The 24625-nt window shown below is 55.5% G+C and overlaps 1 protein-coding gene across 1 annotated transcript in view; it reads right to left on the bottom strand.

The window, feature by feature from the left end:
• Window positions 1-1817: 1817 nt before the first annotated feature.
• Window positions 1818-24625, bottom strand: part of PRDM5 (PR/SET domain 5) — a 75175-nt gene continuing 52367 nt past the window's right edge. The window contains exons 14-16 of the mRNA XM_036450417.2: window positions 20237-20322; window positions 4613-4717; window positions 1818-3390 (exon numbers count right to left, since the gene is read on the bottom strand). Of these exons, the coding sequence (XP_036306310.1) occupies window positions 3226-3390; window positions 4613-4717; window positions 20237-20322 (356 nt within the window). The 3' untranslated portion in view covers window positions 1818-3225. The remainder of the gene's footprint in view (window positions 3391-4612; window positions 4718-20236; window positions 20323-24625) is intronic.

Consider the following 24625-nt stretch of genomic DNA (forward strand, 5'->3'; position numbering starts at 1 on the left):
CGTTCCCCCTCCCTCCCTCCCTCCCTCTCCTTCTTCCTCCCCCTCCCTTCCCCCTTCTTCCCTCCCCCCTCCCCTCCCTCCCCCTCCCTCCTTCTCTCCCCCTTCCTCCTCCCTCCCTACCTCCCTCCTTCCCTTTCCTCCCCCCTCCCTCCCCCATTCTTCCCTCCCCCCAACCCCTCCCTCCCTCCCCATCTTTCCCTCCTCCCTCCCCTCTATCTCCCCCCTCCCTCCCAGCTCTGGGAGAGGCCGCAGCTCCACAAGGTAACACCCCAAAGAGGCTGCAGGGCCTTCTGGGCCCCGTGGCGTTCACAGGCTGCAGTGAGCTGGCTGCCTCAGGAAGAATCTGGAGCCCAGCAATGGACTTCCGTGTGTGAGTTTTGCATAAAAGGATGCTCTGGAGACACACATGGACACCACACGCACATGCACGCACACATGCGTGATGTAGATGTTTCTTAAAAGCAGCATGTGAACCATCCTGTGTAAACCAAGAATGGATCTTCAATGCGTACTCTCACGCTGCAACTGCCGGTCGTGGTTAACCCATAAAGTTCCCTCTTTAGCCAACAACTGAAAAGGGGGGTGAGGAGGAAGAGGGCCGGAGAGGAAGGGGAGGGGCGGGGAGGAGGAGGAGGGAAAGGACAGAGTGGAGGGAGGGAGAAAGTAAGAGGGGAGGAAGAAATGAGAGCAATGTAAGCTAGTGACTATGAAACAGAAAGAATCAGTATCTACAAGACCTTGAATGCCCATATTCAAAGCTGATAATTAAAAAAGGGCATGGGAGCCAAAACCGGTTTGGCTCAGTGGATAGAGCGTCGGCCTGAGGACTGAAGGGTCCCAGGTTGGATTCCGGTCAAGGGCATGTACCTTGGTTTCGGGCACGTCCCCAGTAGGGGTGGTGCAAGAGGCAGCTGAACAATGATTCTCTAACTCTCTATCCCTCTCTCTTCCTCTCTGTAAAAAATCAATGAAATATATTATTTTAAAAAAAAGGCACAGGACCCCCCGTAGGACCGAATCCCTCTTGGGGTCACTGAGCCCAGCTCCGTGGGCCCGAGTTTGTCCTTTCTCTGAGGAGGCCGGAGCAGGAGAGAGGAGGGGCTTCCCCCCGGCTCCTCATGCAGCTGCCTGCAGGCTGCATGGATGCCCACTGTGCTCTCCTCCCATCCCTGTGCTGTGCTAAGGCGGCAGGCCCAGAGCTAACGATGGACATGCTTCTCAGCAGGCCAGTTGGGTGAGCGGGGACCACCCGGTTCTCAGGGCGGCTGGTTTCAGAGCCGGGAACAGGCGACAGGAGGCCTGGCCACACCGTGTCTGCCAGGTCCGGTCCTCCAGGACTCACACCCGCAGCCGGGAAGGCCCCGGCCTCTGCCAGCAGCAGGGACTCTGATTCCAGGGGCGGCCTCCCCAGCGCCCCGGATGGAGGTGCTGCGACCACCCCACCCCGGTGTCTGGCTTCCTCCCGGCCTCACGTTCACACATCACGGGGTGGTGGCCCCCACCTGGAGGCAGCCCCAGCCACGGGCAGACGGTCTCGAACGCACACGCCCGCCGAGCAGCTGTCCCTTTATGTTCGCGACGGGGCGCAGAATGGGAGACAGAAAACACAGGATCTAAAATTACCCTCCAAACACACGACGGGAGACGAGACCAAGCCCGTTCTTGGGAAATAGTCTATAATTTCAGATACAAAATGGCAGAGCCTTGCTCCGACATCTAAACGATAATCGGAGAATATACATTTTTGAAGTTATCTCTGGTGAGTTCCAAATTTCGTACTTTACAGACAGAGCTGAAATATCTACAGTGAGTCTCTTTTCAAAACTGAAACTGAGCGTGAATACACGTTTACACTGAGATTACTGACTACAAAGCACTATGCGTTCAGGTAACCTTTCTCCCTCCGTTGTCAGAACCAAAGAGCTGCTCGGAAGGACGCTTCCTCTCCGGTGCGGCTCCAATAGGCTGGCCCAGAATCCGGGCTTCATTCTTCGTTTTTCCGGTTTTGGGTTCCCCTACGCGCTACCGGACATCACTATCTCGTTTTCTCATGTCTTCTCCCAAAACAAGCTCTCAAATATTTCACTGAAATGGAACCAGAAGGAAGAAACACGCTTCTGACTCCCATTCCCTTAAGCATCCACGCCATGTCCATCCTAACCATCGCCGGGTTCATTTTTCATTCCGGGTTCCTCCTACCCCAGGAAGATCCAAGGGAACTCAAAGGTGTTTGAGAATCGCCACGGCCGAGCTTCTGAGAAATGTCCTTTTCCAGACAGGATGTCTGCTCTGCGGACTCAGATCTGGAAGGGGCCCTGGCTGTGGAGGGGGAGCAGAGGGCTGGGCCCCGTCACACACTGCCATCCCCTCGCTGCCCGCGGCCTCTATGGGGCCCTCCCTCCTGCTTCCTTGTTGGGTGTGTCCACCGTGTGGTGTCCGTTCATTTCAGGAGGCCCCGCCTGGTGGACATGCCACCGCTGTGGCCGCTCCGGTGCAGGTCTTACCGCAGCATTGCTGACCACGAGTGCCTGCGCCTGTGAGGAGCACAGCCCGTGTTCTGAGAACCGCTGAAGGCGGGTGCCAGCTCTCAGACCTGCGGTGGGGAGGGAGGATCGCACAGGAGCGACAACTGCTCCATTTCACAGGCCCCGGTGACGGCGCGTTCCATGGGCCGCGGGCCATCGTGTGGAGGTGTGGGAACTGGCCCGCATCCTCGTCCACTGTGAGGAGCCTCGAGCATCTGAATGTCCTCACGGCTGCGTTAGTGATAGCCAGGGGCGGTAACCGGCATGTGATGTGCACGGCACACACACACATGCATGCACTCACACACACTCGCACACACATGCGCGCGCGCGCTCTCTCTCTCTCTCTCTCACACACACACACAGAAACAGCACAACAGAAAGGCCTGGAAGTGTGCATGTAATCACCTCCATCAGAGAGGGCGGAGACTCCCCTTCCACGCTCACAGGCACAGATCACAGGCACAGGCACAGGCACAGGCACAGGCACAGGCACAGGCACAAGCACAGGCTGTTGTGTAAGGCTACGAGGCTGTCTTTTCCATTCGCACCGTTCTTGGTAGGACGGGACGTGTGTCTACAGACTCTAAACGTCAGCAAAGAGGACCATGAGGCCAGTGCGTGCCGAGGGCTGCCTCTGCCACGCCGACGGGGAGGGAGCCGGGCTCCCCAGGCCCCCACCCCCCGCCCCGCAGGTCCCTCAGCTGTTGGCCTCGCCGTGGATGTTGTCCATGTGCACCTTGAGGTAGTCGTTCCGCGTGAACTTCTTGTGGCAGAACTGGCACTCCACCAGCGGGCGGTTGGGGTTGTGCGTCATCTTGTGTCGGATCAGCATCTTCTTGAGGCTGAAGGCCAGGTCGCACACCTAGGAGAGAGCACAGGGCTGATGGCCCATTCAGAAATCACACAGGCACACAGGCCGCCTGCGCCAGGAGGGACACGGGCCCACATGCACCCCAGGCCATGCTGCTCCTGGAGGGAACGGCCCGCAAAGGGGAGTGAAATAAACCCAGTTCCCAGAGTCCCCGCACTTCACGTGTGGGCTCTGCACGCTGACCTCCCTCCTTGCCCACAGCTGCTCCATCCACACGTCTCAAAGGAACAACCACAAGCAACACCTTTCCGGCCAGAATGGACATAGCAACCATTTCCTACTAAACCTCTTTCTTTCTTTCTTTTTTAATATTTTTTATTTATTTTTTTTACAGAGAGGAAGGGAGAGAGAGAGAGCTAAAAACATCAATGAGAGGGAAACATCGACCAGCTGCCTCTTGCACAACCCCTACCGGGGATGTGCCCGCAACCAAGGTACATGCCCTTGACCGGAATAGAACCCAGGACCTTTCAGTCCACAGACTGACGCTCTACCACTGAGCCACACCGGTTTCGGCCCTACTAAACCTCTTAAATGAAAGGCTTTGGGTCTAAAAGCATAAGAGGCACACTCATGCATACACATGTACTCAGACACACATGCCCACTCATGCCCACACATGTACTCAGGCACACATGCCCACTCATGCACACACATGTACTCAGATATGCATGCCTACTCAGACATACATATGTTCTCAGATGCATATGCCCACTCATGCATACACATGTACTCCCACACATGTACACACACCTACTCAGACACATGTACTCAGACATACATGCCCACTCATGCATACACATGTTCTCAGACATGCATGCCCACCCATTCACACACATGCCCACTCACACACACATGTTCTCAGACATCCATGTCCACTCATGCATACATGTGTACTCAGACACGTGCATTCATACACACACATGCACCCAGACACACATACATGGTCATAGACACACGGATGCATTGACACACGTGCCCACTCATGCATACACATGTTCTCAGACACACATGCCCACAGACACACATGCCCTCTTATGCATATACATGCACTCAGACACACAGGCACATGTGCTCAGGCATACTCGTGCACACACAAAGATGTGTACACCCATACAGACATGCTCACACGCTCAAGTGTGCACACACACTCAGGCGTGCAACCACTCAGGCGTAGACACGTGGAGGACCGGGATGGAAGGAGGGGACTCACGTCGCACTGGAAGGGCTTCTCCCCGGTGTGCGTCCTCCGGTGCTCATCCAGCCCGCGCTTCTGACTGAAGGCCTTGCTGCAGTCTGAGCACTTGTAGGGCTTCTCCTGCGGGGGCAGAGCCATGAGTCCCAGGCCAGCACCCCCTGGGGGGCGGGGGAGGTGCTGCAGCAAGTTCCGAGGCCCTCTATTGGCTGTCACTTCTGGGAAACAGCACCCTCACGTCTGCTGGGCAGCCTGTAAGCCTGGCCCGGCGTCCGGCACCACATTGCTGCCTGCTGGTCACCGGAGGCCGCACCGGGCACAGCTGCCTCCTGAGCACATCTCCCCCTCAGCCAGGGCATCTCCCCCTCAGCCAGCGGCCTGGGCCTCTATGGCCCCAGGGCCGTCCTCGGGGCAGGACCGGGAAGTGGGCACCCTGTGACCTTCCTAGGATCCGCCAGAGCCACAGTGACGGAGCTGAAAAGGCGTGGGGCTGCGAGGGCCATCCTGCTGTGGGGACTGCCCCGCCGTGACCCCCCGGCTGTGAGCCCCAGAACTGAGTCCCGCCCTGCCCCAGCCAGCCCTGGGTCACTCAGACGTGTCCCCAGCAGGCGGGTCACCTGTTCACTCAGGCCAGCATGTGCCCCTCACTCAGGACCTCACGTGACAGGTCCCTGGGGACCAGGAGAGCGGGACAGTGACCTGTGGTGACCCTGAGCCCAGCCCTGACCCCGGTGCACGGCGACGGAGGCCACACTGACGGTCCCAGGTCCTCCCACGTTCCCAGGAGCCGCTGGTCTCCGAGGGAGACCGGCCTGTAACCAAACGGTGACACCCAGTTCCATAAACCATCCCACTCACGCCGAGTTACTGGTGGATTCAGCACGGGTTCGAGTGGGGCCCACGGGCCGGGACAAGGCTACGGGACATGGCTGCAGGCCCAGGCCGGTGCCACACCTCTGAAGGCTCCCGGAAAAGCACGAGGCAGCAGCAGCACGCCATCGAAGGCATGGCTCTCAGCAAGGATGCCTGGGGACGCCTCTCACAGCTGTTTGTGGCTTTAATGGGCTTCTATCGTCTTATGTTTGTGGCCGGTGTAACCATGCAACACACAACAGAGCACACTCATGACCCAGCAAACAACGCGCCAAAAGTTACCCTCCCAGGGAGCCAGCGGAGGCGAGGACAGGCCGAGTGCCTCCACACACACCACGTGTTGGTTTGCGTCTGGCTAATGGGCCACCAGGATGCACCGTGTGATTGGTTTGAATCTGGCTAATGGCCACCGGGATGCACCGTGTGATTGGTTTGTGTCTGGCTAACGGCCACCAGGACACACCGTGTGATTAGTTTGCGTCTGGCTAGTGGCTACCAGGACACACCGTGTGATTGGTTTGCGTCTGGCTAACAGGAAACACACACCTTGGGAAAGGAATTGAACAGCTCACGTACAGGAGGGTAACGATGAGCCAGGAGCAGAATGCACTGCCAGGTTAAAGCGCTGCGCAGGTGTGAGAGATGGGACATCTGACCCTCTCCGTGTCCAGAGCAATGTGCGTGAGTGGAGTGAGCGGAAACTCCCATCGCTGTGCAAGGTCGGAAGAGAGCGTGTCTGGCATAAAGCGAGTAAAGAATCACCCAAACCAGCTCAGCCCATTTTTCTGGCCCAAATGGGCTCATCTGGAAGAGCCACGGAAACAGCCACGGAAACAGCCAGATTGCCGTCCTCTCCTTCCCTCAGGACTCCAGCCCCGGGGCCTCCAGGCCCACTCGGCCTTCAGTCACCCTCACCGGGATCTTCATAAAAATACCGATGCCGGGCCCACCAGGAGCCTCACGGAAGCGGCTGAGCCTGGGCGGAGGCGGGTGCTGGCCCCACGATGCGTCCTGGGCCCGAGGCATGAGCTGGCCTGCCCCGCCCCCCCCCCCCCCCCCCCCGACCTCTGGCACTGCAGTGAGGGCCTCCGGGCCTCGTGTCCCGCAGTGCCAGCTCTCCCCGACCTGGGTGCCAGGCTCCTGCCCCGCCTCCTGCTGGGGCCGAGGGCGGGGACTCTGAGACCCTTTTCCTTGGCTCCTCTAGTAGGGATGCCTGCTGGTACGGCTGCTGTCCCTCTGTAGGCGGAGACAGTGAATTTAAAACATGACAAGGTCACGGGATCGGGCAGGGAGGGAGGGCAGACTCTAAACAAGATGCACTCACTCCAGGGCCAACATCCGCAGTGACCTGGTTGCTCCCTCCCACCCTGCCCTCCTCTCTGGGGTCCCTGCTGGCAGGCCCCTGATGGGTGGGTGCTCACGTCCTCCGCCTGGTCAGTGGCTGTGGGAGAGGGACTTCCTGCAGCCAAGACAGGGAGTGCTGGTCAGGGCCAGCCTGGCCCGAACCTGCCCGCACAGGGGCCCCTGGGGCTCCCATTGTGCTGAGTCTGTGACTGCCCCCCAAACTCCCAGCAATCTGAGTCTGTAGCTCTGGTGTGGCCTGGGCTTTGGATTTCTGCAGGGTCCCAGGGGATTTGAACATGCAGACAGATGGGGAGCCATTCCCTTCCTAGCCACAGGTTGAGGGAGCAGGTGACATGGCCGAGGGCTCTGAGCCAAGAGCAGTCACAGTGTATCCTAGGAAGGCCTCCTGTGCCTGCTCAGCCTTCAATGGAGGTGAGGCCTGGGCCACTCCAGGCAGCAGTGAGCCTGAGGCTGGAGCATGAGGAGAGGTGGCAGGACCTGGACACAGAAGATCTGTGGAGCCACAGCACTGACGAGCCACAGGACTCACCAACCACGACACTGACCAGCCATGGAAATGATCAGCCACCGTGTTGAACCAGCCACAGAGATGACCATCCACGGAGATGACGAGCCATGGCACTGACCAGCCAATGAGGTGAGCACAGGACTCACCAACCATGGTACTGACCAGCCACGGTGCTGACCAGCCACGGTGATGACCAGACACGGCGATGACCAGCCACAGCACTGACCCACCACAGCGATTAACAGTCACAGGACCCCGAAAACATCCCGCTGTCCGAATGTTGCAGGCACCAGGGCAGCCAGCACCCTGCTCGGGACAGAGCACGGCCAGCTCACACTGTGGCAGGAATGCTGAGGGGACAGAACCTCTGGGCAGGGGCTGGCCACTCACAGCATGGCCCACAGCGCAGCCTGAGGACTGACTCCAGGGACAGCCACTGTGGTCCTACACAGCAGCCTCCCTGCACCCACAGGGAAAGGAATGGAAACACTGATGGGAATTCGGAGAACAATGGAGAGGAGAGCCATGAAAGGCTGTCCTTTGTTGTCCTGGAGAAAAGGAATGTGGTGAAGTGGAAGGCTGTCATTATGCAAATTAGCTCAAGGGAAACTGGTGATATTTCTTTCCCTACATAATAACCGATTGTTTAGATTCTTTTCTGAAAAATCTTATAGAGGAAGGCTAATCGGATAAACAGGGAAATTTTATAAAGCAAAAGTTGGGCTCAGCATCTTAAAAGATTACAAAACAAACTGAAATATAAATCATAATGAAAAAATAAGAGAATATATGGGAAAAATAGAAGAAAAATAAACAATAGGAAACATAGAGGATACAAGGACAAGACACACACACACACACACACACACACACACACGCACCCAAGGCACCCACATCCAGTTTGGAGCCCCAGCCAGAATGGCAGTTATGAAAACGAAGGGGTAGCATGTGAGGTCACAGGTGGCTAATGCACCCTCTTCCCTCACCATGTGCCTTCCCAGCATTTGCTTTGGTTTGTGCCCTAAAACCTGCGAATGGAGATCAAAGTAAGTCCCACGAATGAGTTTAAAACAGTTTAAGTTGTTTTAGTTTAGTTTTGTTTTTTCTTTTGGCATTTATCAGGGACCTTCACTTCCCTGTGGAATGTTCCTGAAAAAATCACAGTTTCAGACACAGTGTCCACGAGCAAAGGCAAGCGGAAGAGGAAAACGCCCACTGCTCCCTCTGACAGGCCCTTCGCTGTCCCTGACTGATGGAATCCAGCCGTCCCCGCTCTGTCGGTGAGTGCTCGGCTGCAGTGGGGAGAAGGCCACCCTCAGAGGACGCGGCGGGAGGGACATCCACAGCAATGTCGCCTGTGCCCTGAGCCAGGCGTGTGCCAGGGACTGTGGGAGACACACGCCGAGGACGTGGCCCTGGGCCCCCAGGAGGGTCCCCCAGTGTGCAGAGCAGAGACAAGGTGGAGGGATGTGGAGTCCCGGGCACCTCTCCCCAGACCGGAGCCTCCGTGGTCACTCAGCCACCACGCAGGGGGCACGCTGTGGGCACAGGGCATGGTGTGAAGTAGGGCACGGTGTGCTCACTGCCGCCGGCGCTGAAGAGGCAGCTCAGGCCGTGCACAGGGCACAGCTTCCATCCTACCTGCCCGCTTCCTGACAGGCGTGCCCTGTGACACATGTGCTGGCGGCAAGGGCAGTCCCTCTGAGTAAAACCACCAGGCGAGGCCGAGGCCCGTGGGACAGAGGAGCAGCGTCATATATTCTCTTATATTTTCATTATGATTTATATTTCAGTTTGTTTTGTAATCTTTTAAGATGCTGAGCCCAACTTTTGCTTTATAAAATTTCCCTGTTTATCCGATTAGCCTTCCTCTATAAGATTTTTCAGAAAAGAATCTAAACAATCGGTTATTATGTAGGGAAAGAAATATCACCAGTTTCCCTTGAGCTAATTTGCATAATGAGACGGAGCCTCGGACTGGGCCATCGGACGGGGGCCATCTGATTCCTGAAATAACATACTTATCCCATTGCACAGTCTGAAAACAACAAGTGTAAGGCAGGGAGTGCCTCCCACGTGCAACCAAACCACCTGCAGCCACGAGAGCGCTCACCCAGCCAAATTCACGTCAGCAGGTGAAACACAGCCATCACGGAGTGGGATGTGCGCAGAGGCGGTCAGATCATCTACAAATCAGGTCTCCAATGAAGTATGGTAGCAACCATAGTGGGTAAAAACTGCTGTTTGAATTTCAACCTGCTATTCTGGCTGCGGCATTCGCTTACTTGCCTAAACAATAGGGTAGTTGCCTCAGCTTCCAGATTGAGGCCCAGGACATCCTTCAGGGCAAACCAGCCAGGCCCCACCTGAGCACCAGGCTTCTATCCTATCTATTAATAATATGAGTAATATGCAGATTGACCATCACTCCAACACACAAGATGGCTGCCCCCATGTGGTCAAAGATCCTGCCTCTGTGTAGACACAAGATGGCCACCACAAGATGGCCAGCAGGGGAGGGCAGTTGAGAGGGACCAGGCCTGCAAGAGAGGGCAGTTGGGGGTGATCAAGTCTGCGGGGGAGGACAGTTAGATGTGACCAAGCTAGCAGAAGAGGGAAGTTGAGGGCAACCAGGCCTGCAGGGAAGGGCAGTTGGGAGGGACCCAGACCTGCAGGGGAGGGCAGTTAGGGGCAAACAGGCTGGCAGAGGAGCAGTTAAGCATCAATTAAGCTGGCATGCGAGTAGTTAGGGGGCAATCAAGCTGGCAGGCAGAAGTGGTTAGGGGCAATCAGGAAGGCAGTCAGGCAAGCAACTGGGAGCCAACAGTCCTGGATTGTGAGAGGGATATCCAACTGCCCACCGGGATTAGGCCTAAACAGGCAGTTGGACATCCCTTGAGGGGTCCCAGATTGGAGACAGTGCAGGCTGCGCTGAGGGACACTCCCCTCCCCTTCTCCTGTGCATGAATTTTGTGCACCTGGCCTCTAATGTGTATATGTGTGTGTGTGTGTGTGTGTGTGTGTTGTCTGTGTGTGTGTGTGTGTGTTGTCTGTGTGTGTGTGTGTGTGTGTGTGTGTGTGTATATATATATATATATATATATATATATATATATATATATATATATAGAGAGAGAGAGAACCTGATGCACAAAATTCATGCAAGGGCCTGGGCCCTCGCAGCCCCAGCTGCCTCGAGGCCCCGCCCACTGGTTGTTCCAAAAGGTTGTTCTGAAGGTCATCCTGCCATACAGTCAAATTAGCATATTAGCTCTTTATCACATAGGATTCTTTCTGATTTGATTCCATACAATGGTTTCAGAGAACTAGTCTCCAAATACGCATTAAAATAAAAAGACCACTGGCCTTCCTGTGGGTGGGAGTGGCTCTTTGGGAGAGGCTGGCCCCACAGAGCTTGTGCCTGGCTCTCCCACCTTTCCCTTCCCCCCACACAGCATCCACCACATCCAAACCCCTCCGCCTCGAGCTGCATAGGACACATGGTGCTCACCCTGGAATCTTCATACTTCAATGCCTTCTAGAAAGACAGAAGTCACAGGAAAGGGCGCATATTTCCCATAATAAGATAAACTAATTTGAAAATACACACAAGAAATAGGATTTGACTGAAAAATACCCAGATGTGTGACTAAAAAAAGTAAACAAACAAAGGTCATTCACAGTTGAGAACTGAGCTGGCGGTGAAAGCGGCGGGGAAGAGAGGGATGTCACAGGAGCCGCAGGGGCAGGGGCAGGGCCACGAGGAGTGGGGTCCAGGCCGATGCGGACACCGGTGACCTCCTGATGAGGCACAGGGACACCGAGCTCTGGCCTGGGAAGGAGGCGGCTTGTGTTTCCCTGGAGGAGCAGGTTTCCCCTCAGGGTAAGCACGGCTGGGTCAGTCAATGTGTAAATGACACTCATGTCCTTGGAACCAACAGTAGCCTCTTTCAGCGAGAAAAATAAATGGAAGGTTTTCTCTTGTCTGGTGAAAAAGGGGACCGCCACCATTATAGCTGACACTAAAACAAACGACTTCTATCCTAACGGCCCTTCACTGCATCATGAATTTAAGGATAAATTTAAGAATAAAATCCCTAGAAGTACTAAGATGAACTTATTATTTTAATTTATTGATTTTTTTTACAGAGAGGAAGGGAGAGAGAGAGTTAGTAACATCAATGAAAGAGAAACATTGATCAGCTGCCTCCTGCACACCTCCTACTGGGATGTGCCCACAACCAAGAAACCAGAATTGAGCCTGGGGCCTCTCAGTCCGCAGGCTGATGCTCTATCCACTGAGCCACACCGGTTAGTGAAAGATGAACTTATTTAGGAACTAGCCCCTTCCTCTAGTCCTCAGGGGAAGGCAGTGTGACTGTGGCCGATGGGCCGATGGCTCCGTCAAAGCCCAGGCCCTCGGCGGAACCCCAGTCCCTGGTACAGACTTGGGGTGACCTCCTGAGGGTCACTCTCACCTGACTATCTCCCCAGGAAAGGAGGACACCGGACACAGCCACCTGCAGAGCTCTGAGGGTTCTCCTCTCCACGGAGTCAGAGAAGCTTCCAGATAAGTGTCTGGCGAAATGTGAGGAGTAAACCTCCCTCCATGAGATTTCACTTATTAAAACGGATCACAGGGGGCAGGAGGCAGCCCTCCCTGGTGGCGTGCGAAATATGAACAACCTTTGGCTGAAAACAACTTAAAGCGGGCACTGACCGGGAAGCGCCCGTGGGGTTTCGGAGACTGCAGGAGGATGTCATGGGAGAAGTCTCCTCCTGACGCCCCTGGGAGCCGGCTCCTGCAGGGCGCTCTGTGGCCCGAGTCCTGGGCTCCTGGGGACACAGCAGACCCTTGTCTGAAGGAGAAATCAAAACCCCTGTTCTTGGACTTTCTGTACAAGACTGGTTCCCGCAGCATGGCCATGGCCTGTGCCATCCTGATAGCTGAGCCCGGAGGAATACAGAAGGTGCCTGGCCCGGCAGGCGTGGCTCAGCTGGTGAGCATCACCTGGGCACCGAAAGGTTGCAGGCTTGATGCCTAGTCAGGATGTGCAACCAATTGACGTTTCTCTCTTACATCAACGTTTCTCTCTCTCCCTTCCTCCTCGCTCCTCTGATGATGAATTTAAAATAATAATAATAATAATAAAGAATCCAGCCTTGAGCAGTGAAGAGATCTGACTTCCCCTGTCCTCGCTGCCTGTGATGGGTCCATAACCCTGGGCCAGCCACCTCCTCTCGCCACGCCCCCTCCCTCATGGTGAAGGAGCTATTATGTCTGTGTCAGAGTATCTGCGGATCGTAACGCCTGGCCCACAACAGGAACTCAGTAAGGGTGCTTTATGTATTATCGGACCCCGATTCCTCCTATGTATCACCAAAACATGCATGTGAATCCTATAATCCAAGTTGAAAAGGGCACACGCTACGAAAATATAACCGGTGATTTTATGGAGAAATGGAATTATTTATGAACCCTCAATTTAGCACGGCCCTTCCAATTCATGTAAATAGATGGTCTTTTGTTTAGAGTCTCTTTATGATACTTGAGTCATTAAACCCCCTCGGAGGAGGACAAGTTGAATATAAAATTCTGCTTCGGAGGGAAAACAGTGCAGAAAATGTATCGCTTTCCTAAGAATAGCAGCCCCACTTTAGTAATTAATTGCATGCTGCCCGTCTCAGGAACAAAGACAGCGCCTCTGCACTGCAGGCAGCACGCAACGTCCAGAGCCCTGACGTGTGTCTCCTCTCTCCCTTCCTCTTCTCTCCTCTGATGATGAATTTAAAATGACAATGATAATAAAGAATCCAGCAATGAAGAGATCTGACCTCCCCTGTCCTCGCTGCCTGTGAGCGGTCCCATCACCCTGGACAAGATAAGCCGCGTGGCGAAGCAGCCGGCCTGAAGGCCGATAGCCCGGTGCTTCCTGCTGCCTAACTGCCAGCGGCTCTGCTCCTGCTCCCTGTGGCCGCCCTGGGCTCACAGCGGGGTCCTGGACACCGGGGTCCACAGAAACCCCTGCGTGACGGACAGAGATGGGCTGCCGAGCCAGCGGCCAGGCTGCCCCTGACACCACGGGGCCCGAGCATAGCCAGCGCTCACACAGCCGCAGCCTCCGGAGAGAGGGCGCCGTAAGCTCGGCCCTCACCGCGGGCACGGCCATAACCGCAGGCGGCTGTTCCCACGGCCCCACAGCCCATCACACGCTGTGCCCTCCGAACACGGCCGAGCCGCGATGCCATGTCTCTGTCCCTCTGAGGAGGTGCCACTGCGGGCGAGGCCGGCTCGGAGGGCGGGTCCTCCCCCTCGGCCCGGACCCAGATCCGATCCATTCGGAGCACGTTTCACAGAAGGGCCTCAGCACCAGCGAGGACCAGAAAACGGAGGACTGCTCTGGTGCCGAAGGAATGAACCCGTGCGCCCAGCTTGAAGGAAAGGGGAAAGGAGAGGAAAACAATGACAGGAAAGTGAAAAACTGAGCTGACCTAACAGCAGTGCATTTCTGAGTCGGCAAAGGTCCTCTTCCTCCTCTGACACAGAGAGAGAAGCAGGTGGTGCCTGAGGGACGGGGAAGAGGAGGCGGGTGGGGCTGGAGAAGAGAGGCCTGAAGCCACACTAGTTCACCCCGACTCGGAGGGGATGCTGACGCGGGTGAGAGGCAGAGTGTGGTGCAGCCTGGCTGAGACTGGGTGACCCCCTACCCCTGCCCCAGGCTCCTCTGTGCCCTCCGGCTGCTCAGCCCTCTGGTTCCATCCTGTGGTCCTCACCGGGGCTCCTTCCTCCTGCAGACCAGCCTCCCACCTGCTTCTTTTGGCCAGTACCTCGCTGCACCCTCTCCCAGGCCAGCCAGGTACCGGGCACCCTTGGGACACTGCCCCGGGCCTGGCCGTGATCTGTCAGACCAGCTCCTCCCTGAAGCCTGAAGGGCCTGCACTTCCTTCCCTTCCCTGCAAACACTGCCAGGCACAGCAGCTGACTCAGTAAGACATGCTGGCCAAGTGAGCCCAAGAATTACATTGAGCCCTGGCTGGCTTGACTCAATGGGTAGCATTGGCCTGTGGAATAAAGGGTCCCAAGTTCAATTCCAGTCAAGGGCACATACCAGGGTTGCAGGCTCGATCCCTAGTAGGGGGTGTGCAGGAGGCAGCCGATCACTGATGTTTCTCTCTCTCCCTCTCCCTTCCTCTCTGAAACCACATACAAAAGAAGAGGAGGAAGAAGAGGAGGAAGAAGAGGAGGAGGAGAAAAAAAAGAAAGAAGAGGCAGAGGAAGAGGCAAAGGAGGAGGAAGATGAGGAGGAAGAGGAGGAAGATGATGAGGAGGAGGAAGATGAGGAAGAGGAGGAAGAGGAAGAGGAAGAAGAAGAATCACAATGAGAAACGTGCTGTCCAGTCAAAGACAGCCTCTCTAAACAGGGCTCCCACCCACCAGCCACCGCCTGCAGCCCCGGTCACGCAACAGGGAACAGAAGCTGTGGTTCCCGACGCATTCTGCTGTGTTTAATTTTGAGAGGTTACCTGAGGTCATCAGCAAGGCCGGTCGTCGGTCTGGTTTTACTCCGGCTGCTCAGCCTACAGCCCATAAACCAGTTCACCAGATGCTTCACCAAGTCCTCTGGAAACAGGCCGCCTGGACACCACATGGCTCCTCAGCCCAGGGACAGGCACTGAGACCCCCACGCCTCGGTCACAGGGGCCAGCGGAGCCGAGGGCCACGGGCAGAGACACCGGCAGGCACTTTCCGGCAGCGTGCGGTGTTGAGCAAGTGGACGCATTCTCTGGTGAGGAAGTGGCTCATGTCCGATGCAACCACCCCCACACACAAGGCCCCAAACGGGGTTTCCTGGCTCCTGGGTGCCCGGGCCCCACCATAGTGCCGCTCGAGGCCTCGCTCCCGCTGTGGCTGTGGCTGTGGCTACGGCTGTGGCTGCAGATGGAACCCTGAGACTCAGCCAGGTCTGCGCTGGCTGCTGCCGCAGGGCCATCTGTGGCCCCTGCCTGCGGCCCCTGCCCCTGCCTGTGGACCCTGCCTGAGGCCCCTGCCCCTGTCTGCGGCCACTGCCTATGGCCCCTGTCTGCGGCCCCTGCCCCTGCCTGCGGCCCCTGCCTGTGTCCGGGGTCCTCCCGGGCGGGGCTGGTCCCGGAGACGCAGACAAGAGCGCAGGTTCTCAGGGCCTCTGAGGTCCCGGTCAGGGCCTCTGAGGTCCCGGAACAGCTCGTCCGCTTCTCCCTGCCCCCGGTCTCTGTCCAGCCTGGGCCCTGCAGGGAAGCCCCTGCCTGTGGACTGCAGAGCCGTTCCAGGGAGGGCGAGGCCAGCGGCCACCACGGACGCCCGCCCACCACATTCTGTGAACACGCGTCCCTCTGTTTGTTGTTTTTCTGGGGAGGAAGGTGGGGAAAGGTTTGGTGTTTTGGTTTTGTTTTATGGTTAATTTCTATTCTCTTGTCTTTTTGGTTTTTTTTCTGATTTTACATTTTATTTTGTTGCCCTGCACATTGTTTTAGATCCACAGAGCCAGCTTTCTCCCCCCTCACCCCACCCCCGCTAAAATCAAACGGCCTGGAATATGGAATGAAAATTACAGTATCAGAAAACGTGGCCGATAAAGCACATTTCACGCCTGGGCCCCGCTGGACCCCGCGTGGCGGTGTGACCGGACCCTCGTAAACCTGAACATAGACACACATTGAAGTGCACAGAAGACTCTGTCTGCCTTCCTGCGGGCCATCTGCCTCCGTACATTTGTCAGGACGCTGACATCCAGCTTCCTTTAGGTTCCACTCTCACTCCCAGAGCCCAGGGCCAGGGGAACTCAGCGCTCCGGAGAGCCGGGCCAGGGTCCCGGTCAGGAGCCCTGCGCTGGGTGTCCTCGGAGGCTGGGGGTCCGCCTGGCGTCCAGGGTGTCAATGGAGGTGCTGCTGGCAGGGCCGTGCTGGCTGTGACTGCAGAGAGCGCTGGCTCCCGGGACAGAGGCCCGGAGCGGGGAGGCCCTCAGGAGGCAGCATCCCTGTCAGAGGAACGGCCAGCCATGTGTGCGTGCGTGCATGTGTGTGTGTGTGTGTGTGTCTGTGTCTGTGTGTGTCTCCGTGTGTCTTTGTGTGCGCATGTGTGTGTATGTGTGTGTATGTGTCTGTGTCTGTGTGTGTCTATGTGTGTGTCTCTGTGTGGGCGTGTGTATGTGCGCGTGTGTCTGTGTGTGTGTTTATGTGTGTGTCTGTGTGTGTCTCTGTGTGTCTCTGTGTGTGTCTGTGTGTGTGTCTATGTGTGTGTGTGTCTGTGTCTCTGTGTATGTGTGTGTGTCTATGTGTGTGTCTGTGTGTGTCTCTGTGTGTCTGTGTGTGTGTGTCTGTGTGTGTGTGTGTCTGTGTGTGTCTGAGTGTGTGTCTGTGTGTGTGTGTGTCTGTGTGTGTGTCTGTGTGTGTGTGTCTCTCTGTGTGTCTGAGTATATGTCTGTGTGTGTGTGTCTGTGTCTGTGTCTGTGTGTGTGTGTGTGTGTCTGTGTGTGTGTGTGTCTCTGTGTGTGTCTGTGTGTGTGTGTGTCTGTGTCTCTGTGTGTGTGTGTGTCTGTGTGTGTGTCTCTGTGTGTGTGTCTGTGTGTGTGTGTCTCTGTGTGTGTCTCTCTGTGTGTGTCTGTGTGTGTGTCTGTGTGTGTGTCTGTGTGTGTGTCTGTGTGTGTGTCTGTGTGTGTGTGTCTGTGTGTATGGGTGTGGGTGTGTGTGTTAGATGTTTACCTCCAGAGCCGCCTCCTGAGCCACGTGAGGCACCAGGGGCCTCAGAGCCATTTGTCTTAGTGATTCCTCCACAGGCACACCCCCAGAGATGCGGGGCTCTGGAACAATATCGCCAAATCAGAGATAGTCCCAACCATGGCAGCCCGCCAGCCTTGGGCCCACACACAACAAAAGCCTATGATGTTTAGAAAAACCAAAAGTGAAACAGCCTTAAAAGTTTCCTCCAAAATCATAGTAAGCTTTTAAAAAAGTTTTTTAAAAGTCAAATGTGTCTGCATCTCTTACCTAGTTATAAAAGCAGGAGCAGCTAGACAGGCCCCCAGCACTCACCACACAGGCACTCCACCACCCAGCCCTCACCCACACGGACACCCCTAGACCTCAGCCCTCACCCACACAGGTACCCCACCACCCAGCCCTCACCCACACAGGCACCCACAGCACCCAGCCCTCACCCACACAGGCACCCCACCACCCAGCCCTCACCCACACAGGCACCCCACCACCCAGCCCTCACCCACACAGGTACCTCCAGCCCCCAGCCCTCACCCACACAGGTACCCCACCACCCAGCCCTCACCCACACAGACACCCACAGCACCCAGCCCTCACCCACACAGGCACCCCACCACCCAGCCCTCACCCACACAGGCACCCCACCACCCAGCCCTCACCCACACAGGCACCCCACCACCCAGCCCTCACCCACACAGGCACCCCACCACCCAGCCCTCACCCACACAGGCACCCCCAGCCCCCAGCCCTCACCCACACAGGCACCCCACCACCCAGCCCTCACCCACACAGGCACCCCACCACCCAGCCCTCACCCACACAGGCACCCCACCACCCAGCCCTCACCCACACAGACACCCACAGCACCCAGCCCTCACCCACACAGGCACCCCACCACCCAGCCCTCACCCACACGGACACCCCTAGACCTCAGCCCTCACCCACACAGACACCCACAGCACCCAGCCCTCACCCACACAGGCACCCCACCACCCAGCCCTCACCCACACAGACACCCACAGCACCCAGCCCTCACCCACACAGGCACCCCAGCCCCCAGCCCTCACCCACACAGACACCCCAGCCCCCAGCCCTCACCCACACAGGCACCCCACCACCCAGCCCTCACCCACACAGGCACCCCACCACCCAGCCCTCACCCACACAGACACCTGCAGCCCCCAGCCTTCACCCACACAGGCAACCCCAGCCCCCAGCCCTCACCCACACAGACACCCGAAGCACCCAGCCCTCACCCACACAGGCACCCCACCACCCAGCCCTCACCCACACAGACACCTGCAGCCCCCAGCCTTCACCCACACAGGCACCCCACCACCCAGCCCTCACCCACACAGGTACCCCCAGCCCCAGCCCTCACCCACACAGGTACCCCCAGCCCCTAGCACTGATACCCCCAAATTAGTTGAATTTGAAATACCCGGCTTTCTGAGGATTTTCCTGGCAGCCCCTCTGCGGTCCAGCCCTGCGCCTCTGTCCCCCGGAGGCAGGGACAGACCCACAGGCCCAGGTGCTGGGCACCTCCAGGTTTGGCAAGAGGCACCAGGCCCCTTTGCCTGCAGATCGGCATCTTTAAAAGATATGTTGACAACAGTACATGTGAAAAATGAGTGAAGACGCTAAAACTAATCACCCCCTGTAAAGAGCCTGTTTTGCACACGTGCGTTTAAGCCACTGTATTGTTTAAGGAGCCATTTTACCCGGGGGAAGTGGCCCAGTTACTCACATTCCTAAAAGACAAGCATGGCATTGGGAGTGGGGGAACGGGGGCTGTTTTAACCGGCAGAGGAGCGCCCCTCACCTGTCACAAAACCGGGAGGAGGTCCACATGGCCCCCGAAGGCATTCACCATGACACACACACACACACACACACACACACCATGGCCCCCGAGGACATTCACCATGCCCCCCCCCCACACACACCATGGCCCCCGAGGGCGTTCACCATGCCACACACACACACACACACACACACACACACACACACCATGGCCCCCGAGGGCATTCACCATGCCACACACACACACACACACACACACACACACCATGGCCCCCGAGGGCATTCACCATGCCCCCACACACACACACACACCATGGCCCCCGAGGGCGTTCACCATGCCCCCCCCCACACATACACCATGGCCCCCGAGGGCATTCACCATGCCACACACACACACACACACACACACACCATGGCCCCCAAGGGCGTTCACCATGCCCCCCCCCCCCACACACACCATGGCCCCCGAGGGCGTTCACCATGCCCCCCCCACACACACACCATGGCCCCCAAGGGCATTCACCATGCCACACACACACACACACACACACACACACACACACACACCATGGCCCCCGAGGGCGTTCACGGCCCCAGGGTCAGGCCTCAGTGGAGGTGGGCGTGTCCTCATGCTGGAGAAGGTGTGATGAGGATTTGTTTTCTCTAAAGTGTTTCCTTCACAGTGAAGGTCAGACATAAAGCCAGAGGCCTGAATCCCCAGTGCTCTCAGAGGCCTGGGCGCGCCTCTGAAACCTGGAAAAGTCCAGAGGCCGGACTGAGGAACCCCGAGAAAGAGGCTGCAGGGAGCCATGGGGGGGCCCCATCACGAGGAGCCCTAGGAGTCAGTCCCCCGTTGTCTGGAAAAGCTGCTGCGGGCAGAAGTGTGCAGGCAGAGAGCCTGCACCTGGGAGGAGACCCTGACCGGCCACACGCCTTCCCTGCCCTCCACCTCCCCCAGCGGCCTGCACTGTCTCCTCTCTGCGTATCTCTGCCAACATGCTTGCTCCTCTGCACCGCGGCCGCCTGCGGACACTCCAGTCCAGCACGCTCCCCGCAGACACTGACCCATCTTCATCTGCTCACAATGCGAATGCCTGTCCACTCGGAGTGTCACCGACAACTCCCGTGGCTCCTGCCCATGCGTCACGGGTTCGAGGCAGACCCTTTGGGGGTATTCCTTCGTGTCCCTCTCATTGTTTTGTCTTTAAAAACCATACAAATGCCCATCATAAACGCAAACACGTGGTTTCAGACCCGTGGCCCTGGTTTTCCCCGAGTTCAGCTCCACGCCCTCTAAGTCGGCGTGGCTCCCGTGGCCAAGGGTCAGCCGAAGGCCTTACCCGGGTGTGCGTGCGGATGTGCATCTTCAGCCCGTCGTTCTTGCTGAAGCCCTTCTCGCAGTATGGGCACTGGTAGGGGCGCTCACCTGTGGACGAATGAGAGAAGGCTCCGCGTCAGAACACGCAGATGCAGAGCAAGCAGTGCTGTCTTCCTCCTCTTCCTGCGCTCTGATCAGGCCCCACCAAGCCCTGTGCCCACTGGGTCCCAGGCTTCCCTTGGTGGGCAGGAACCCAGCCCCGGGTCCTGGCCGGCCTCAGAGACCAGTGGCAATCCCAGCGCAGGCCTGATGCACGGCCCTTTTACTGCATGAGCCCACCTGCAACCTCCTGATTTTAAGAATTGGTGGACAATATTTTAGGAATCATTTAGGAATCATTTTTTTAATCCTCACCTGAGTGGGGGAGGGAGAAGAAGAAGAAGAAGAAGAGGAGGAGGAGGAGGAGGAGGAGGAGGAGGAGGAGGAGGATAGAGAGAGAGAGGGGGGGGAGGGGAAGAGGGGGAGAGGGAGAGAGAGGCATCGATGTGAGAGAGAAACATCTGTCAGTTGCCTCCCATATGGTGCCTGGGACAACATGAAGCTCAGCCACCCCAGCTGGGCTCTCAGTCTGTTCATTAAGGAGCAATGCTAACCAGAGAGAACCGTGCCCACTGAGAGGGTCTTTATTATCCCACTGACACTTCTAAAGTGACTGGTGGAGACTCTGCTTCTTGACATGACAGTTAACATGAACCAGATATTTCTTCCAGAGAGAGGCACTGAGTCCTCAAAGCTCCTGGCGGGGGGGGGGGGGGGGGGGGGGCGGGGGGGGGCGGGGGGGGGGGAGATGTGTATTATGTCTCAAGTAGGCCCGCCATCGCAGGAGACGAGTAATCGCCTTCCACGCTCAGTGGAATGCGGCCCTGGCAAACACCGCACACACAGCTCACCCAGGGGCAGCTACCAGCAGTCAGAGTTAATGGGCACAGTCACACACATGACACTGATGTGTGTATGACAGTAAAATAGTTTCTGTCATGGCTAAGAAAAATAGGCATGTTGAAGAGTGGGAATTTTTGCCCATTCCAGAGAGGCCGTGGACTGTGCCCCAGATGGAGTTGTCAGTGCTGATGCTAGGCCAGGCCTTGAGATATGGTCTCATGGCTCCTTCCCAGCATGTAGGCCTTCTTTCATAGAACACTGTCAGCTTTCTGAAGAACAGGATGACCCTGTGAAGAACATGGTCGTCAATGGCATGACTCTGACTTTGCTTGGGGAAAAACTGTTTTGTCTTGGGTTGCTTGCTCTGCAAAAACAGGATGTGGTTAATGTGCTTAAAAGTGGTCCTGCACAAAGGGTCAGGGCTGCTCTCTGAATTCCCTGCGTGGAAAATGACAGAGCAGTTGCCCAGCCGGCTAATAAAGGCTCCCTAAATTTTAATTTGGTCTGGTCTCCAGTGGTCATTCACAGGCATTCGCTCAACAATAGGCGAGTTCTTTGTACCTGCCTCTTTCTTTATATTATGCTTTGACACCCAATACTATTAACATCCTCTTGTGTTTTCTTCAAACACATCCAGGAACAAAGAGAAGCATGATGCCAGCTGTACAGGGTTGAATTTAGGTTGATTTTAAATGATACCACAAAGTGGAGGCTCCATGAAACAATCTCCTTCATTCATTAAAAAGGTATCTTTCTTTGTCAGGACCTTGGAATGGGGATACAAGTGCATTCGTAAAACCACTGTCTCTTCCATTTTACTAGTGCAATGGGAACGGCGTGGAAAAGTTAAAGCACACACACTATGATTTCGGATACGGATGGAGACAGGTGTGGACACCCTCTGAGGGGGGTGGGGGAAGGACCTGCTAAGCTCTCCAGGAAAGGCACAGGACTGAAGGAATGCCGTTCTGGTGCCAGTGTAAGATGATCTGAGCAAACTCTCTGTAAGTCTCCACCTCTGAATTATTTTATCATGCTGGGCTAGTGCCAAATTCTCACTGTTGGCATGCCTGAAGTGGAAGGAGCTTACAAATATTCCAGATGTGAAAGAGAGAGGAAAGGTGGGAAATGTTCAGGAAAGGGCTCCAGTAAATGGGGCGGTGCCCTCAACAGGGGCTATCCAGATGCCACCTGGAACCCCTTACAGAGTCTAGCCTGGTCCCCAAGCCAGTCCTGGTGAGTCTTTAACAAAGAAAATGCATTATGGCCCTAACTGGTTTGGCTCAGTGAATAGAGCATCGGCCTGCAGACTGAGGGGTCCCAGGTTCAATTCCAGTCAAGGGCATGTACCTTGGTTGCAGGCACATTCCCAGAAGGAGGTGTGCAGAGGCAGCTGGTCCATGTTTGTCTCTCATTGATATTTCTAACTTTCTATCCCTCTCTCTTCCTCTCTGTAAAAAAAAAATCCATAATATATATATATATGTATATATATATATATATTATGGATTTTTTGAAAAAAAAATATAATAATATATATAATGCATAATGCATTTTAAATGCATTATGACAACAACCATGGCTAAAGGCAATAGGGGGAAACTCGATTCTAGTTTAATGCATGCTACTAAAATAATTTATTAATGCCCCATTATTTTATGCAATGCAGTGTTACTAAAGACATGATAAGAACTTTGTTCTCACCAAGGAGCAACACACTAATAATAAAACAGCACCTGAAGCTTGTGGAGGGAGTGAAGGTTAGCAAGTGTGCTCATGATACAAGGACCCTAAAGCCTCTGAATACTGACTATCCATTGACAGCTACAAAACCACCTCACTGTCCGACATCTGGACACAAATCCTTCCCAAAGATTGTTGTTTAGATAACATAAAATCAATAAAGAAAAACCTTGGAAGTCCTAGTATTCTTAAATGAGACATGTTGATATTCTTAAATTAGGCCATGGGTTTAAGAAATGAATTTGACCACTCGGTCAGATGGCTCAGAAGATCAAATTTTATATCATGTCAGTAAACACACTGAATGCAACAGACTGAGCAGCAATGGCCATGAGCAACTTGGAAGATTAAAAGGTATACACAATAGCTGGGCCGGCGTGGCTAAGTGAAGCAGGAGGTCACAGTTCGTGCCCAGGGGACAATTTGTGTATTAGGCTATTAATATACAGGATTATTTGTTGCCTAGTGTTCTTAAACCTGTGAACAATATTCTAAAAATGAATGAATTCCTTTAGCAAAAACATCAGAGAAAACAGTGGCTGGAATCCAAGTAGAATCAAATTATACTGAGCCGTTATTTCTAAGTGCATTCCACGTACTTACTGAAACGTTAAGTGTTTGCTGGGAAATGATTTATGACTCTGTGCGAACAGCGGCGTGCAGCCGGCCTGGAGCAGAAGGCCCACAGCCGGCGACTATAACACGCAGACCAGGGAGCCTCAGGCAGGTAATTAACCTTCTGGCCCGGTGCTGCAGAACCCAAAGACAGTTCCTAGAATTCCTCTCATAATTTATGAACTACTGGTGGAATCCCCGCCACAGCCCACAGATTTCTTGCGGAATCACCACCGTTCCAGCTGCCTGAGAAGCTGTTGGCCGTCCGGAGGCAGAGCCACTCGCTGTTCCTGCTGCCCTCAGAATGGGAGCCACCGCTGGCATGCTAGCCTGGGAGCCGGTGAGGAATGACAGCTGCCTGCTGGGCACAGACACATGCTCCCTATGAACCAGCATCGTGTGACCCGGTCTCATGGACCACTGGTTTTATGGTGGGAAAGCGTCTCCAGGGTGGAGCTGAGTGCTCAGTTAGACCGTAAGTCACACGCCACACACCCTACGCGTCCAAGGGCAGATGAGTGCCCTCAACTGGCTGAAGACCAAGGTGATGTCCTCACACACTGTGGGAGGCACGTATGTAACCCACGGTACGTCTGGCATGTGTGTAACCCTTGGTATGTCAGGAGCAGTGGGAGGCTAGGAGGCATTGATAGAGAACAAGGGATAAAATACCAGCCACGTGACACTGGAAACCCGAATTATCATCTGCCTTCCTTCAGTTCTGGATGAGCCACACACAAGTTCTGAAATGAGCAAATCACTGGACTCATGAGTTGATGGGCATGAATTCAACTAAGAGACTTGAATTAGAAACTTTCTGAAATTCCTTTCTATTATAAAAGTCAATGGTTTATTATATTTTCCCCTGGCTGGTGTGGCTCAGTGGGTTGGTCATCATTCTGTACACCAAAGGGTCGCCAGGTCAACCCCCAGGGAGGACACACACCCGGGCTGCGGGCTCGATCCCCGGTGGGTGGGGAGAGGGGGGGTGCAGAGGCGCCGACTGATGCTGCGCTCTTGCATCAATGTTTTGCTCTCTCTCCCTCTTCCTTCCTCTGCCTTTAAAAATCAGTGAAAGTATTTTTTTACGAAATAATACTATAGTTTAATG

Source organism: Pipistrellus kuhlii, unplaced genomic scaffold, assembly GCF_014108245.1.
Source record: "Pipistrellus kuhlii isolate mPipKuh1 unplaced genomic scaffold, mPipKuh1.p scaffold_m20_p_21, whole genome shotgun sequence".
NCBI lineage: Eukaryota > Metazoa > Chordata > Mammalia > Chiroptera > Vespertilionidae > Pipistrellus > Pipistrellus kuhlii.